Source organism: Leopardus geoffroyi, chromosome A2, assembly GCF_018350155.1.
Source record: "Leopardus geoffroyi isolate Oge1 chromosome A2, O.geoffroyi_Oge1_pat1.0, whole genome shotgun sequence".
In the NCBI taxonomy this organism is placed as follows: domain Eukaryota; kingdom Metazoa; phylum Chordata; class Mammalia; order Carnivora; family Felidae; genus Leopardus; species Leopardus geoffroyi.
Window position 1 is genome coordinate 12,243,144 of NC_059331.1, and position 17,209 is coordinate 12,260,352.

General features: G+C 54.1%; 1 protein-coding gene across 14 annotated transcripts in view; it reads right to left on the reverse strand.

Moving 5' to 3' along the window:
* Window positions 1-13,341, reverse strand: part of EPS15L1 (epidermal growth factor receptor pathway substrate 15 like 1) — a 98,450-nt gene extending 85,109 nt beyond the window's left edge. For 12 of the 14 annotated variants that reach the window (XM_045492415.1, XM_045492405.1, XM_045492402.1 and 9 more), the window contains exon 1: window positions 13,252-13,341. In XM_045492415.1, coding sequence (XP_045348371.1) covers window positions 13,252-13,284 — 33 coding nt within the window. In that variant the 5' untranslated portion in view covers window positions 13,285-13,341. The remainder of the gene's footprint in view (window positions 1-13,251) is intronic. The other 2 variants (XM_045492399.1, XM_045492414.1) reach the window with 2 other exon arrangements.
* Between the last annotated feature and the right edge of the window lie 3,868 nt (window positions 13,342-17,209).

Sequence of the window (17,209 nt, forward strand, 5' to 3'; positions counted from 1 at the left end):
CCAAACAGCAAGAGAACCATGCCTGAAAGTTTGGACACACAGTGAAGCATCAAGGCGACCAACACAGCCAGAGGGAGTTCAGGGCCAGAACTACCTGGAGACTCGAGGCGTAAACGCTTCAGCACTGCTGGGAGCCCGCTGCTCTTGCCCCATCTACCAGAAATGGAAGTAAAAGAGAAACCGAGGTCACCCGAGGCAACCTTCCCACCCTGACATGCCACCCTGTGCAGGAGGCAGGACCTACACTGAGTCCCAAAGGTCTCCACCCACACCTCTTGGCCCTGCACTCCCAGCACCAGGAGAAGCAGACCCACACAGAGGTCAACAGTGCCACCAGACAGATGCGGACCCAAGTCCTACCCCACCACTAGTGTGCTGTGCAACCCTGGGGAAGGTGAGCAGCCTCTCTGTGCCTCAGTTTCTTCATCTGGAAAATAAGGATAAGCATTCCCACCACCAGAGACTGACCTGGGGTGAGCTCTCCTCCAGTGCCGGCTGTTTATAGTTCTGTGCTCTCCCTTGTCCTCTCCTTCCACCGTCTCCCATGCGAAAATGTATCCCATCCCCGTAAATGTTCCCTCAGCCCAGTTCTACCTCGAGCTACTGACCACCCCTTTCCCAGAAGACTTCCTGAAAGAGTGGTCTGCCCTTGGACTTATAAATTCATTCATTCACTCAATCAACAAACCAAAGGTTAAGTTCACACTACGAGGAGGAATCAAGCATACAAAAGGGTGCGAGACACAGCTCTAGGGCTCAAGATGGGGAGACACGCAGGCAAAGTGGCAAAGTGAGCCTGTGACTGCAGCACAAGGTGCCATGGGACATGAGGGGATGGCACAGCCGAAGCCTCCGGAGCCTGAGCGAGGGGTCAGCGATGGGCAAGGTGGGCTCTAGGACAGAGGGGGCCGCCAGGGACCTGGGCTCATTCAGCACGGTTTCAGCCAGCCACAAGAGTGGACACAGTGAGGTAACAGAGTGTGTGCCCGCCCTGCTGAAAAGCCCGGAACGTGATCCCCAAGGCGACCTGAGCAGATGTGCACATGAGCCAGTGAACTAAATATGCACTTAGCTACGCAGAGTGGGTGACAGGGGAGCACCCACAGGAAGCAACCAGGGAGAGACTTGGGCAGGCCTCCAGGATGATGAGGCCAAGGAATGCAGCCACTCATGGCACACAAACACAGACAACATGAGCCATTCACCTTCACACGTTTCTCTGGGATGTCCCTATGGGCCATCGAGGTGGAAACCTCTGCCATTTCTACAGAATGCCTCGTGGAGCTCCTAGTCTGGAGGGGAATGTCATTACACGCGACAACACACACTGAGGGCCATTAAAGGCTGGGAGGAAAAGACGGGGACAGCAGGGGCACTCGGCAGCCCAGACACGCACTGCAAGGGCAGGAAGACCGGCCCTGCCCCAGCTGAGCCTGCCCGAAGGGATGCAAGGCAACAAGCAGGCCAAGGACACCGGCAACACAGACAGAAGGAGGCACCACTGGCGGGAAAACACCAAGGGAGGAGGGTCCTGAGGGGATCGGGGGATGGGCGTGTGGGGAGCAGTAGGAGGGTTGAGTGCAGCCACAGAGGGCAGGTGGATGGCCCTGGAAAGGGTCAGGCAATGAGAGCCCCCGGGACCTTGCCTGGGCAGCCGAGGTGGAGCAGGGAGCAGATTCGAGCTCATTCTCCCCAAAGTGCTGTTTAAGATGAAAAGTGGCCCCGGCCTCCCCAGAGCCCTCCCTGGATATGGCTCCTCCTAGCATCATCCTCCTAGCCTGTATGGTGGAGCAGGCCCTGAACGGACTCACAGGGCGACAGCTCAGCAGTAAGGGCCCCACACAGCAGAGCACCTACCACCTTCCTCCAGAATGCCCATTTCCCACAAGGCTCCCAGCTTTCCCCAAGGGGCCCTGAATCTTCCCGAAATTCCTTTCCTAGATCAGACACCCTGGGCCATCTTCTGAGCCCTGGCCCGATATTTGGCCATCCCCCAAGAGAGCCCACTGCCCGGGACTCAGGGCTCCCCAAGGCGGATGGGGTCAGCAGCTCTCCATGCCCCTCCCCTCCACTCTACGGATGGCATCATCAGCTTCCTGGCACCACCGCTCTTCTGTGGAGCCTGGGGGTCCTCTAGGCACCAGGCACCGAGTAGGCTCCAGATTCCACAGATTCCACGGAGGAGCGGAGCATCACGGTCTGATCAGGGAACAAACACAGAAGAGAAAACATGCTGGCAGGAGCAGGGAGAGGAATTACACACGGTCGCTCCTCGGCTCGGAAAAGACCCTCTGTGGTTGGCAAAGAGTGTGAGTTGGCAAAGAGGGTTCCAAGCCTCTGCCGAGCTCTCGACGTGCCCCACAGCCATCTCCTGCCCCCACCCCCCAGCTAGCTGCACTACTCCCCCCCACACACGCACACATCCACCTGGACGCTCACACACACTCACTCAGAGGCCCTTGCACACAACCGCGGGCACACAGCCCTCAATCCCGGCTTTCCTTCCTGCTCTGGCAGAAGCTCTACTACTGTGTGCCTCCCGCTCCTGATCTCCCCCCAAATCACTCCCTATGCCTGGGGGGAGGGGGGCCGAGCCTGCTGAAGGCCAGTTACCTCCCAGCCCCACAAATGACCCCCTGCTTTAAAAAGCCTCCCAAAGTCCCCCCCAAATGAAATGAGTCCCTCCCTCCCTCCCCCACACTCCCATAAGCCCCGAACTTACAAATGAGACATTTCTTAAACGTCCAATTTTTGTCAAGGCCTCCCTCCTACATTTTCAATTCGGTGGAGCTGGGGTGGGGCGGGGGGAGGTGGAGGTCTCACATTTATTCTACCTCTTGCCATGCTGGCGGGGTAAGCAGGCCTTCCTTAAACGTCTGTTTACAGATCGTTTGTTCACAGATGGAGCCTCAGGAGGGAGAGGGTGGGATGGGTGCAGCGAGCGCGATGCTCGGGTAGAGACACAGCTCCACCACTCAGCAGCAGAGCGGGGCCTCAGTTTCCGCTTCCATAAAATGGGAACGATACAGTGCCTGCCCTGAGGATCGCTTTCAGCATCAAGGCAAAGCGCACTCCACAAGTGGGAGGCACTGCTGTACCCATCAGCGCCCTTATTACCGCCACCGAGTCAGAGGAGCAGCCTTTCTTTCCAGAGAATCGGTGGCGGGTGGGAAGGGAAGTCAGGCAAGGCTGCTAACCAGGGCGTGTCCCACAAGCATCAAATCCGCAGTCCTTACAGCATGCCACACCAAATGATCTTGGCCAAGAAAATGATAAAATATTTCATCAAACGCTGGCTACGCTGCAGCACACATCGTACTCGTTTTCTCTCTCAACTAGTCGGCTGAGCCCCTCCCAACATCTAGGACACCCCAGTCTTTTACTAGTTCTTAAGTCTTACTGATGATTTTTTTTTAACGTTTTATTTATTTTTGAGACAGAGAGAGACAGAGCATGAACAGGGGAGGGTCGGAGAGAGGAAGACACAGAATCTGAAACAGGCTCCAGGCTCTGAGCTGTCAGCACAGAGACGCAGGGCTCGAACTCACGGACCGCGAGATCGTGACCTGAGCCGGAGTCGGCCGCTCAACCGACTGAGCCACCCAGGCGCCCCTTACTGATGATTTTTTTTTTAAAACGTGCAATTTCTAAAAAATACCAGGAATGCTAAAAAAAAAAAAAAATTTAAAAAATAAATAAAACGTGCAATTTCACACACAGAGGGTTAAGTGCGTAGTAGCTGTGAAGCAAAGGGTATTTTCGAGGGGCTCAAAGGCAACAAAAAATTAAATCAAGAGGCCAAATGCCAACGGGACGGACGAGCTTGGCTTGAAAGAAAATGCCGATTCCCTGGTCTGGCGTGTGGGCGACAGGAACAACAGCACTGGCTCGCACCCACTCAGCAGCCGTGGGTGTCCGCTCGTCCCTATGGAACCCCCTTCACCATGGAAAGAGCGCCCACAACGGATATGGGGTGCCCTGCGGGCACAGAGACCGTTCTAGTCTTTGTCAAACAAAACTCCCAACGGGAGAAACATTCTCAATAACACACACCTAGGTCTACCGGGTTCTGGCACCCCCAACCACAAACTGCCGCTTCTAGGGTATGGGGAATTTTAGAGGTATAATCCAGTCGCTGAGCCTTCCAGTCCTGGTTTAAGCGTGTCCATGTGAGGGCCTCACCATCAACAGTTCTTTCGGTTCATTCTTTCCGCTTTAAAAACAGCCTGGGGGGTGCCTGGGGGGCATCAGTTAAATGTCTGACTTCGGCTCAGGTCGTGATCATGGGTTCATGGGTTCAAGCCTCGCGTCGGATTCTGTGCTGACAGCTCAGAGCCTTGAGCCTGCTTCAGATTCTGTGTGCGTGTCTCTCTCTGCCCCTCCCCTGCTCGTGCTCCATTTCTGTCTCTCAAAAATAAACATTAAAAAAAAAAAAAAAAAAAAGTGGTCTGAAAGAAGATCGTTTCCTTTTCCCACTGAGTATATAAAACTGAAAACAACCTTTGTGGATCAGAAAAGCCAAGTTTCTATGGATCAACAGGCATGCCTGTCACTGTCACTAGTAAATCAGAGAACCCCCTCCCATACCCTCTCATAGCGGAAGTGAAGAGACACCGGGAGCCCTGCGAACGTGCGGGGGCCTGGCCATCAGGATGCTGGTCTCCCAAGGCTTCCCTGACTCCCATCCCCAGGGCAGAAGGTGCCTGCTTCTCCACCCAAGACACAGAAAACATTTCCACTAATCAACTATCATCAAGGGCGGCTACAGACGCTGCTCCTGGTTGCTATTCAGAGCGTGTGACATCCATCAACAGATGGTGATCACCTGCCTGCAGCAGGGGCTCAGGACACAGCAGGGACACAGCTGCTCCTGCCCTCCCAGGAGCCCCTCGGTGTGGTGTCCATGGGAGGGAACACCAGCTTTGGAGCTGCGGTCTGATCTGAGCACCCCACCTCCCTGAGAGGCCTGAAACCAGTCATTTTCCCTCTGTCCTTCTCAGTTTCCTTGTTCAGAAGAAGCTGCAGGGACAGTGACAATGACACTTCCCTAATGAGGAGTCAGTGGTGAGTGGGCACAAAGTGGGTGTCCAAACACACTCCCTTACTTCTGTGCAATACCTGCACCCAAGATCTCTCCCCGGCAACTGGGTTCCCAGAGTCGGGGAAGGGGACTCTGCCCGGGTCGGGACCGGGGAGGGGCGGGGCGGGGGGGGGGGGAGGAGGAGGAGGGGCGGTGAGCAGCCAGTCTGAAAGGCTGTACCCTACTGCCTCCAGTCCTGCCGGAACAGAAGAGAGAAAGGAGGAAGGAAGACCCAGGCCCCCTCTTCCTCCTGTCCTTATTTCCAATCCCGTAGGGCAACTCATTCCACCCATGCAGGCTGCCACCTGACCTCCACGAAGGAGTCTGCCACACGGGGTCCTACTTATCTGTGTGCCTGGGAGCCCGGCTCCAGCTGAGCTATCTAAAGGGTGGGGGCTGTTTTATTCTTCTTGCTCTCATACCAGCACAGGGTGGATGCTCAGAAAGTGCAACCTGACGGTACCCCCAGGAGGCAGGCTGCTTCTCAACTGCACCTAAACGTGGGGTCCCACCAGGCCTGAAGGGCCTGCTGCAAGGTGACCCAGCCACCCACCTGGCACTGCCCAGCAAAGCTGGTCTGGCCCTGCTCGTTGCACACACCACACCTGCCCCTTTCTCCTGCCTCCTCCTGCCTCCTCCCCCCACTTAGAAGGCCCCTCTGCCCAAACAACCATCCCACACAGTCCTCCAATCACCAACCCCTCTCCTCTTCCAGAAACAACCTCATGCCAGGTGGCTCTTTTTTTTTTTTTTTTTTTTTTTTAACATTTATTTACTTATGAGACACAGAGCATGAGCAGGCAAGGTGCAGAGAGAGAGAGACACGGAATCCAAAGCAGGCTCCAGGCTCTAACGTTTACTTATTTTTGAGAGAAAGAGACAGAGTGTGAGCGCGAGAGGGGCAGAAAGAGAGGGGGAGACACAGAATCCGAAGCAGGCTCCAGGCTCTGAGCTGTCAGCTCGCGCTCAGAGCCCGACGCAGGGCTCGAACTCACGAACCGTGAGATCATGACCTGAGCGGAAGTTGGACGCTTAACCGACTGAGCCACCCAGGCGCCCTAGGTTGCTCTTTATCACTTCGTGCCCATATCACAACAAGCATCTCTGAGCTAGTGCCCAGCTCTGTGCATTCTCTACGCAAGCGGTCAGATCTAAACATCTCACTTCACTCCTCGAGAACGTGCCACAGCTCCTCACTACCTCACACGGTGTGGACCTGCCCTACCATTCTGCCATTTGTTCAACAGGATTACTGAGCACCTGGGGAACTAGGACAAATTACAACAGGCCTTTTTGAGCGTAGTCTAGGTGGTGGGGGAGACTGACCATCCATCAAATAATCCCAGCAACAGGAAATTACAAACTGGTATGTGGAAAAGTACAAAGCATCCCCACAGGCAGTAACAGAGAAGCTGGGCCAGTCTGTCAGGGAATGCTTTACCTGAGGAAGTGATGTGCCAGCTGAGATATGAAGAGTAGAAGTTAACCCAGAGATAATAGGTGGAAGAAAATCCCAGAAAGGAGCAATGAATAGCATGTGCAAAGGCCCTGAGGCAAGACAGAATGTCACCTGAACAAGCAACTGGAAAAGAATGCCAAGGGGCCACAGGACACAGCAAACAGGGAGGAGGGCAGAACTGGGAAGTGTGGGATGCAGGTGAGCAGCACGCTGGAGGGGCAGAAGCCGGCCTCCAGTCTGAAGAGAGGGACAGCCAGGCTTCCTGGCACCACCCTTCCCTGCTTTCAGCCAGTGTCTACAAAAGGAGAACTGACTTTTTATCAGCCAGTCTGAACGTAATCAGTAAATCAATTCTGCCATTAGGAGTGCAACAGTCCCCCCCCCCCCCCCCCCCAGTAGGCAGAGCCAGGCGGAAGTGCAAGGAGATGGCTGTTTGTGGTCATCTGTAACCTCTCCCTCCCTCCAGCAGCTTGGGACATTAAGGGCTGGCCCTACCACTAGAGCGGGCAGAGCATTCTAAGCAGGAGCGGCCCTCTGGGCCACACAGCAGGCAGGTCTGCACTCTACCCCACCCCCCTCGTCGGCCACTCTAGGCAAGCAGACACCCTGTCAGTCCCTTTTGTCTCGGGCCAATCTGTAGGCCAGGCACAGACCATGTCCCATTTACCAAGCCACCTTCTCCCTTTAATCCCCAAGTCACCCTAACTAAAAGAGGGATGCGGAGCCCAAAGTTCCCAGCCCCGGCCTCACATTCGGCCCTTTTGAGCCGGGATTCCAATCCCTCGGTTTCTGTTCATTCTGCTCTGCCGCTGTCTGAAAAAGCATCCCTCCCTTCCTTCCCAATGTCCCCACGGCCCAGCCCGGTGCCCTTCCTCCTCCACGCAGCCGTTTCCAACACACCCAAGTGGAAGCAAGTCGTCCGCCCCTCATCCATCTCAGACCACCCGTGGCCTCTGCCTCCACTGTGGCCCAGACCACGCCGACCCTCCTCGTGGGCCAGACATGGCGCCTTCATTTCTGCCTCCGCCTTGAGGCACCGAACACCCAAGCCAGCAGGGAAACCGACCTGCTGACCCTCTGTAAAGACGAAAAGGCAGCTTTTCCGTTTCCCCCATGACTTTCCAGGGAAAGGAGATCAAAACAATAAAATAAAAATTTAAACACGTGATCTTCTCTCCATCAGACTCTACAGCATCTAGCAGATACAGCCCCTAGCACCCACGGAGCACAGCCGTTGTTTAAAACCAAATGACCTCTCACACTGAATGCCTGGAGTGCCGCACAGAGCCCCAGATCTGTGTCAGATGAGCTGTATCAGCACGAGCTTGTGGGGTGTGACCTTTCACAAGTGACCTCTGCCTCTGGGCCCCAGTTTACCTCTTCACAGAGGGAGGATAAGACGGACCACGGTGACTCGGGAGGGGGAGCTGAGCAATCCAAATGCCTTTTTGCTCAGTCCTTGGTGCCTGTGCAGTGAGGCCTCCCCACCTCACCTGTGGGATTGTAAACTCGGTTTCACAGCCCTCACAGCGTGGACCACACAGCCCTGGGACAGACTACATACTAGCTCCTTTCCTGCTGTCTGCCCCCCCACCCCACCCCGTCCTTAGAACCTCGGCTCCAGGTGACAGAGCTGTCTTCAGGTTCACTGCTACATCCCACAGGCCAGGAGGTGCCCAGCAAAGAGAAGAAGCCTGATACACATCTGCCGAATGAACAGCGCCATCCACAAACGAGAGGCGCTTTCTGACGGCACACCCATCACCCCGCAAGGTGCTGAGACTCCGCTGTCAGGAGGCAGATACTTAGAGGTAGGCCCAGTTTGCACACAGACAAAGTGAGATACGGAAAATACCGCACAACCGAGGGCTCTGAGAGAACATCTGGGGACCATGACACTGAAAACACACACCCCGTGAAGGGACCTCATGGGGTAACGGGGTGGGAGAAGTGTCTTTGAGGAAGAATGTGGAAGAGCTTTCCGAGTGGATGCTGGCTGCTCAGGTGAAGTCTGGGAGGGGAGAACCCGAGGGCACCCCCAGAGTGGCTGACGGGCTGCCTCCTTCGGGGGGGGGGGGGCGGCTGTGTTTGTCCGTCGGCACATTAACGGCAAGTGGCCTGAGGCATCAGAGAGTGGACGCTCGGCGCTTAGGTACCATCTGATCGAAGACAGTCCACTTCCGGGATCAGCTGATCGGGTTAAGAGCCAGATGTGGGAAAGTTGCTTTAAAGTGCAAAATTGGGGCAGAGGGAGCAAAACTTGTATGTTCTTGTTCGACTGGGAGCTACTCAGTCCACAAAAACCAGGCCAATGCAGGTCAATACGACAAAGAGCCAGCCGGGGAATTCTGGATCTTACGGGGCAGGGCCAATCTTTACTCTAAACCCTGGCTCTGTCCCCACCAATTTATACCACATCACCATTAGCATTCTAGTAAGACAGAGAGACTGGCAATTATTTTAGAGGAAAAAAAACAAGGGACGAAAGGACAACCAAGTGTCCCAAGCACTTGGCATTCACTGCAGACACGTTCACCGGGTGTTGCTCTGGGCGAGGAGCCCAGCGGGCCGCCTGGAAGAGGGGAAAGAGCGGGGCTCTGCAGGCAGACGGATGTGGGGTCAACCCACCAACTATGGGACTTTGGCAAGTTACTTAAATCTCTGTGGGTCTCAGTTTGTGAAATGGGAATAAAAACCTTCCAGAACATGGCACCCATTAAAATGATGATGTGTATCAAGGGCGTGGGCACAGGAAGTACCTGGCGGAGGAGGACCCCAGTGGCATTGGTGGGGGGACCCCCTTGGGCCCAGGACACTCTCTTCATCAGTGACCCCAACGCTTCCCGCATGCTTCCTAGGTCGAGGGCCACACAAGGGACCCACAGAAGGTACAGGAGGTACAATGACGTTCTGGTGGGACTGATGGAAGACACCCCCAGGAAGGCCTCTGGGAGTGGCCTCCCGTGGGGGGGAGGTGGGGCAGGACGCAGCAGGAGGTCACAGCATGAGGTGGGGGCAACAGAGCCATGGAGGGTGTGGGGGGAGTGCTGGGAACAGCAAGGGTCTAAGTGGAGTGGTGCGAGTGTGGGAGAGCAAGCTGGCAAGGTCAGGCGGAGCAGCACAGGGGCAGCCGAGCTGGACATACTGAGGGGAGGGAGACGGGAGTAGCTGGAAGCTTCTGGAGCAGGGGGTGGTTGTGCGGAATGAACTCGGAGGCAGAGGCTGAGTAGGAAGGGGGGCAGCCGCAGCCTGTGAACTTGTGGATGTGGTAAGGAAGTGGCCAATTCCAGAGGTGGCTGGCAAGGGAGAAACAGGAGGCTGGACTCCAGCAGGGTCTTGGTGGGGGAAGGGCACGCTCTGCGGGGAGACCCTAAGATGGGGGCAGACAGAGAGGACGCGGTGCTGTGAGGCTCAAGGGCAACCAGTGACAGGCCACCAGGGTGAAGGATGGCATGGTGACCAGCCACTTACGAGATCACACGGTACAAAGGGGGGAGGGACACAGGTGCACTTCCAGGGTAGGAGAGGCAAAGGGGAGCTTGCCCAGAGGCAGGGAGAAACGGAAATCACTGAGCTGCCAACGGAGGGAGAAATCCACCCTGACTCTTCCTTCACAGGAGCAAGATTTGTATTCAGGGTCATCAGAGACTGTACAGGGAAAGAGGTGTCACAGATACCGGGGACTGTGGAGCAGACCAGGAAAGATGCCTATAGCAAAAGTGCTGGTGACAGAGGGGAAACACACAGCCCCTCTCCCCTCTGCAACCCTGCTAGCAGCTGCTTTACTCACCTTCACCTGGCCATCCATGTTCCAAGTTCCGTGTGCCAAGAATGTTCCAAGTGTGCCCTACACCTCAGTCCAACCAGAGCACAGCCTCGCGCTCCAGGCGGCTCCCTGAATGCCCCCAACCAGAAATTATCCTGGAATCCTATCCACGCATCTCCGCGAATTATCTGTGAACCTGTGTGATCCCTCAGCTAGACTGAAAGCAGCTGGACGGGCTAAGCCTCACGCCTTGGCCGACAGGAACACCTAGTGCAGAGCTTCCCATAAGAACAGGTACAAAGAGGGGCGCCTAGGTGGCTCAGTCGGTTAAGCGTCTGACTCTTGATTTCGGCTCAGGTCATGATCTCACGGTTCATGAGTTCCAGCCCCGTGCCGGGCTTTGCATCAACAGCGTGGAGCCTGCTTGGGGTTCTCTCTCTCTCCCTCTCTCTCCCTCCCTCCCTCTCTCTCTCTCTCTGCCCCTCCCCAGCTGGTGCTCAATCTCCCTCAAAATAAATAAATAAACTTAACAACAAAAAAGAACAGGTGTAGAGAAATGTCAGATAACTACCTGAAGGAAGAAAGCCTGGTCACGCCTTTGTTCAACAAACGTGTAAAGGAACAGGAAAAAGCACAGAAGCCTGTGACCTAAACGTGTCATGGGCTCCTGGCTGTCAGTCTCTTGCAACTCCCACCCCTCCCTGTCCCCATCCCACACACAGAGAAGAAAAGCCACCTGGAAATGGCGCTGGCATGTATAAGTCATGGGTGCTTCAAGAGTTTACCTGACACCTCCTGGGGGCTGGTCACAGGATCAAGAGGCCTGTACCTGCTCTCCCTGGGTGCCTGGGTGTAAACCATTGATTGGTGCCGAGGGGTGTGTGGAAAAAACACATTCCTGGTGGGACGGAAGGGGCTCTACTTACGACAAGCGATCAGCAAAGGCCTCTGGGAAGAATGTCATCTGAGCTACCACCCGAAGGAGGGAAAGGAGCCGGGAACCAAAAGCACCAAGGGAAGAGACAGGGAAGAGCGCTTCTGGAAGAAGGAACAACTAGTGAGACACCCTGAGGACAGAGGAAGCTGGGACTGTGGGAGGAGGAGAAAAGCAGCAAGTATGGCTGCAGTGTGGGGATCAGGGAAAGCAGGAGGCAGGAGAGGGCTGGCAGGCACTAGACCAGCGAGGCTTCCTGAGAAAGAACTGGGAATTTATCCCGAAGGGTGCTAAGCACATGAATCACAGGACCCAAATCATGTTTCCATTCCTTAACTCACAGTGGCCTTCCTCTGAACCTAATTCTGCATCAGTAAAATGAGAATTTCCTTCTCCTTGTTGTGGGGATAAGTGCCAACATGTTAGAAAGCACTTAAACTCCAACGCACTCAATAGACATTAGCCACTGTTGTCACCAAAGTTCAAATTAGGGCTGTCAAAATTTGACAGGCAGTCAAAGGAAGTTTCAAAAAGATTCTTCCCCTCCCCAAAAAAATGGGAGCACTTTCTCATTAAGTGAGCCTAAGTGAGTTTCACCCAATGCACATATCCTAAACTATAGCGACTGGCTATTAATCATAATATCCCCTATCTGTAGAGCACCTAATTTACATAGCACTTTCATACCTGTTACAAGAATGTATTAATTAATAACCACTGGCCTTTAACACTTTTAATTTCGTGACGGCGTTACAAATTGGCTAGTTCTTGTAAGATTTAGCAGGTATGTCTCTCTCCTTGGAAAAGCTGACCAGTCATGTCAACCTACCTATCAGCTCTCTTAAGGTTCAGCATTCTTACTGCTGTGGTCTACATTCCCGTATGTCCCAATCTGCCAGAGAATTAAATGATGGTAATAATTACCGTTTCACGGAGTGCTTTGATGTGCCAGGCACTGTTTACTAAGCGTTTTACATGCTTAATCTTCACATCGTCCCTATATGTTTTATATCTCCATTTTCCAAATGAGTTCTGAGCACTTCACCCAAGCACACTCAAAGGAAATAAACGACAGAGCCAAGAACTAAACAGCAAGATGACAGGACTCCGTGTCTTCACTCTTAATTCCAACTCCGTGCTAGATAGTTCAAAGTGCTTATAACATGGCGCTTGGTACAACACAAGTATTCAGTAAATAAAGGCAGCTGTCGTTAGCAGGACACAGGTAGTTTCTAGTTCCCATAAGAGTGTCACCTCCAGGAGAGCAGCGACCTTGTCTGTCTGGGTGACTGCTGCACTCCCAGCACCTGGCCCAACGCACATTTGACAGACAAATAAATGAATGAACATCCTTCCCAGAAAGCAAAGCTGTCTGCGCAAGGCTCTTTTTTGCACGTTACATGCCGCGCCGCTGTTACTGCCCCTTAGTAAGACCATCAGGCAGATTTGAAGACGCAGAAAGGAGACGTGCGAGCTCCTCTCTCTCAATTCAAGGGTGGCAGAAACAGCTCCCAAGGGAGGGATGAGTCCGGGATCGCACTGCTGGAGGGTCCTGGCCCTGGCAAGGCTCTGCCCTCCACCCCGGCGGGGACACCGTCTTCGCCGGCGCTGGGACCGGCAGAAAACAAAGACTCGCGGGGCTGTCGCACCGGCAGAAAGGCTCGCTCCCCTCGCCCACCTCCCAGAGTGAGAGCCCAGTGCCACCGTGCATCGCCCGGCCGGGGAGCTGCGGCGAAGGCCAGACTCGTAGCCCGGCCCGGGCCCTGAACCATGCAGATACATGCAGCAGCCCCGCCTGGACGCCGCCCGCAGAGGGTCTCCAGGGCGCGGGAGGCCGCGGGCCGGGCCGGCCTGTCACCTTCAGGACCGCCCGCCCACTCGCCCTCCCTCCGCGCGGGCCCGTCAGCACGAGCCGCCGCCGCGCGGGTGGGCCTCCCCGCGCATCGGTCTCCCCGGGGCGCCCGCCTCGCGCCTTACGGCCCGGCGCTGCACCCCCGCCCGCTGGCCCATACCTGCTGGGAGAGCGGGATGAGCGGGGCCGCCATCTTCCCGCGGACTCGGGCTCCGAGCGCCGGGGAGACGGGGGCGGGGCCGCGCGTGCGCACTGGTACGAGGGGCGGTGCGCGCGCAGCTGAGTCCGGGAAGGGGCGGGACCGAAGCAGGGCTGCGCACGCGCAACCGAAACCGAAGGGGCGGGGGCGGGGCCGCGCACACCTAGCCCAGGCCGGGAGGGGGCGGGGCCGGTTAGGCGCGCGGGTCCCACCGTGGGAGCCCAGCCTATTTGCCCCGTTACCCTTCCGTCTGCTGCGTAAGTCTGACATGCTGTCATTCTTTCAGGTGCCGTTCCCTTTTCTGTGCGCCTGGCAAATCCTTATGGGAAGGTTGTTACGCACCCCGCGGAGCGTCAGAAACCTCGCCGTGCCCAACTACACTCGCTGTTCCCAGGATAGGGTGTGTGTGTGGGTGGGTGGGAGGGTGTGTGTCTGTGTGTGTGTGTGATGATTTCCCAGCTCCCATTTCTAGCAGGAGGCAAATCACCTTAGCAAGTCACTTAAGTACTTTCTCGGAGCCCCTAGTCCCCCCTTCTGAAAAGTGGGAGTGGTAATATACGTTTGCTGTCGTTCCACCTCCATGTCTCACACTGTGCCTGGCACAGAGCAGGCACCGGACGTTTGCTGGAGAACCGGTACTGGAGGGGGCATTTATTTCTCGGACGTTTTGTCTTCCATTCGCGAGGGACACACACTCCTCTGTGGCCAGATTCCACTAACAGCATGAGTAAGGATTCCACTAACAAGATGAGGAAGGAAGCCTGGGCAGCTGACCGCAAGGTCTCTTCAGGGCAGGTAGGCATCCCCTTACCTGCCCTCCTCCTGTGATGGTGGCACAGTGAGTCTGATCAGGCCCTGTTTCTCAGGCAGGCAAGCTAGAAGGCCATGTGATCTCAGGGGTGGGACACAGCTTCCTGTCTCCCTCTTCCATTTGGGAGTCTCACAAGCTCCTGCTGATCTTATGAGACACCCCTGAGTAAAGAGCAATGATATGAGACCATGTGTCATCTGGTCTCATCTTGAGAGTGTTTTGCTGTCTGCTCTAAGTTTCTGCTCTAAGTTTTCAGTCTCATCATGCTCCTACACTTCTCCATCCCCTGTATAAAGATCAATGGGAAGGGGCACCTGGGTGGCTCAGTTGGTTGAGCATCTGACTGATCCTACGATCCCAGGTGGTGGGATCGAGCCCCATGTCAGGCTCTGTGCTGAGCGTGGAGCCTACTTAGGACTCTCTCTCCTGGGGCGCCTGGGTGGCTCAGTTGGTTAAGCGTCTTGACTTCAGCTCAGGTCATGATCTCACGGCTTGTGAGTTCGAGCCCCACGTTGGGCTCTGTGCTGACAGCTCAGAGCCTGGAGCCTGTTTCAGATTCTGTGTCTCCCTCTCCCTCTGCCCCTCCCCTGCTCTCACTCTGTCTCTCTAAAATGAGTGTTTAAAAAAAAAAAAAAAAAGGATTCTCACTCTCTCCCTTTCCCTCTGTCCCATTCCCCCAAAAAGCAATGGGAAGCCACAAGAGGGATCTGAACATGATCAGATTTGTGTTCTAGAGTGGTGGCTCTGGATGCAGCAGGCAAAATGTACCGAGCATAGATGGACGGAAGGGAGTGGATCAGCTGGAAAGCGTAGTGGTGGTCTAGGTGCGGTGATCAAGGCTTTTAGCTGTCTTGAATGCTTTATTAGTCTGTGTTCCATAAGGAAAAGTCATTTTATTTTTTTTAATATTTTTTAAGTTTATTTATTTATTTTGAGAGAGCAAGAGAGAGAGTGTACCCAGGGGAGGGGCGGAGAGAGGAGGAGAGAGAAAGAATCCCAAGGAGGCTTCATATTGACAGCGTGGAGCCCAACGCAGGACTTGAACCCACGAACCATGAGATCGTGACAGAAGCCGAAACCAAGAGTCAGACACTTAACTGATTGAGCCGCCGAGGCACCCCAGGAAAAGTCATTTTAGGTATTTCCCACAGAGGATGTTTCATACGGGAGAATGAGTACAAAAGTATGCGAAAAACAGAACAGGCATGTAAGGTCGCCTATAGATTAGTAACTGTCGGGAGCTTCAAGCGCTTCTAAGACTAAAGGTCAAAAGGGAAAAAGGTGTGGCCCAAAACCCAAAATCACGGGACCCTGAGCAGGAACCCAGAAGCCCGCTGTCCCCAGCCACGGCTGCTTCTGCCCATCATTAAAGCCACTGCTTTGTTCTTACCATGCCTGAGGTGCCCGCAGAAGCCTGAAAAAAAAATGGCTTCACCTCTCCACCTGCCTTCCCACTTCTTTCTGACAGAACATGACAGGAAACCAATGGGCACGGGTGTCCGTGAAATGGCATATGCAGGCTTCCAGCCTTGGTGTCAGATCCTATAGAGACAAGGACAACAGAGACTCTCCTGCATCCTCTTGCCTGGACACAGAGGCTTGGTGGTGTGAGTCCCACCCAGCCAATGGCCTGGGATTCCCTCTTACTCCTGTAACCACCACACTGGGCAGTGATCCCCCCTCCTGGGCCTCTCTCACTGGACAGAGCTGCACTGTCCAACATGGCGGCCACCCGTCAGGTTGGCTGACTAAATTCAAATTAATTTAATTTAATTAATTAAATAAGATTAAAAATGCATCCCTCCATAGAATGTACAACACCAAGAGTGAATCTCACTGTAAACTGTGGGTTCTGGGAGATCACGATGTGTCAGGTTCAGCCGTTGTGACAAATGTCCCACTGTGTTGTGGGATATTGATGGCGGTGGAGATGTGTGGGTGTAGGAGTGGGGGTACGTGGGAACTCTTTGTACGTTGTGCTCAGTTTTGCCGTGAACCCAAAATTACTCTAAAACCAATGTTTATTACTGTGTTTTCAAATTCATTCCTCAGTCTCACCAGTCACATTTCAAGGGCTCAGGTGTGGCCAGTGGCCACTGTATTGGCCAGTGCAAATGGGCAACATCTTCACAGAAAGTCCTCCAGGTTGGCACCGCTCCAAAAGATGAGCTCTGCGGGGTCTGACCTGGTCTGGCCCATCTTCATACAACTGCTCGCAGCGTATTCTCTCAAAGCCTGGCTCTGTTTCTTTCCTCGGTAACTTCTTACCCGTTCAGAGACTAAAGAGGTAGACAGTGGAATCCCATCCCTGCATTTTCAGCAAGTGTCTTTCGTTTCTGAGAGTGATAACCAACCCCAAGAAACTGTCAGCCGTCAGCCCAAAAGTCCACATCTGAAGGTCCGCCAACTTCAACCCAAGTGAGAACGACGCTTGCCGGAATCTCACTTCCTCGGCAGACTTTTCACATTAATCACCCAGCAGCATGCCACATATAATTTCTAATGTATGCAGCTTATTTGTAATATCACCGGATTCCAAATTCCTCCTGTCCTAAATTTTACTACTTCCAACACAAATTTCTGTGTGAAAAACGGGTGCCTTCAAATCAGAAGACTGCTTATGTAGGACTTTAAAAAAAGCAAGTTATTTGGGGCGCCTCGCTGGCTCAGTTAGTAGAGCATTTGGCTCTTGCTTTTGGAGTTGTGAGTTCAAGCCCCATATTGGGTGTGGAGTCTACTTAAAACTTTTCTTTAATTTTTTAATTAAAATATTAAAGGTGCACCTGGGTTGCTCAGCTGGTTAAGCGTCCGACTTCAGATTAGGTCATGATCTCCCAGTTTGTGAGTTCAAGCCCCGCGTTGGGCTCTCTGCTGAGCGCTCGGAGCCTGGAGCCTGTTTGGGATTCTGTGTCTCCCTCTCTCTCTGCCCCTCCTCTGCTCACACTCTGTCTCTGTCTCTGTCTCTCTCTCAAAAATAAACATCAAAATATGTTTTAAAAAGAGAAAATATTAAAAAGCAAATTATTTGATTAAAGGGAAAAAACTTTACTTTTACTTGAACTGAGAAGTTTACTTGAACTGAGAAGTAATTATTATTTTCACTCGAGA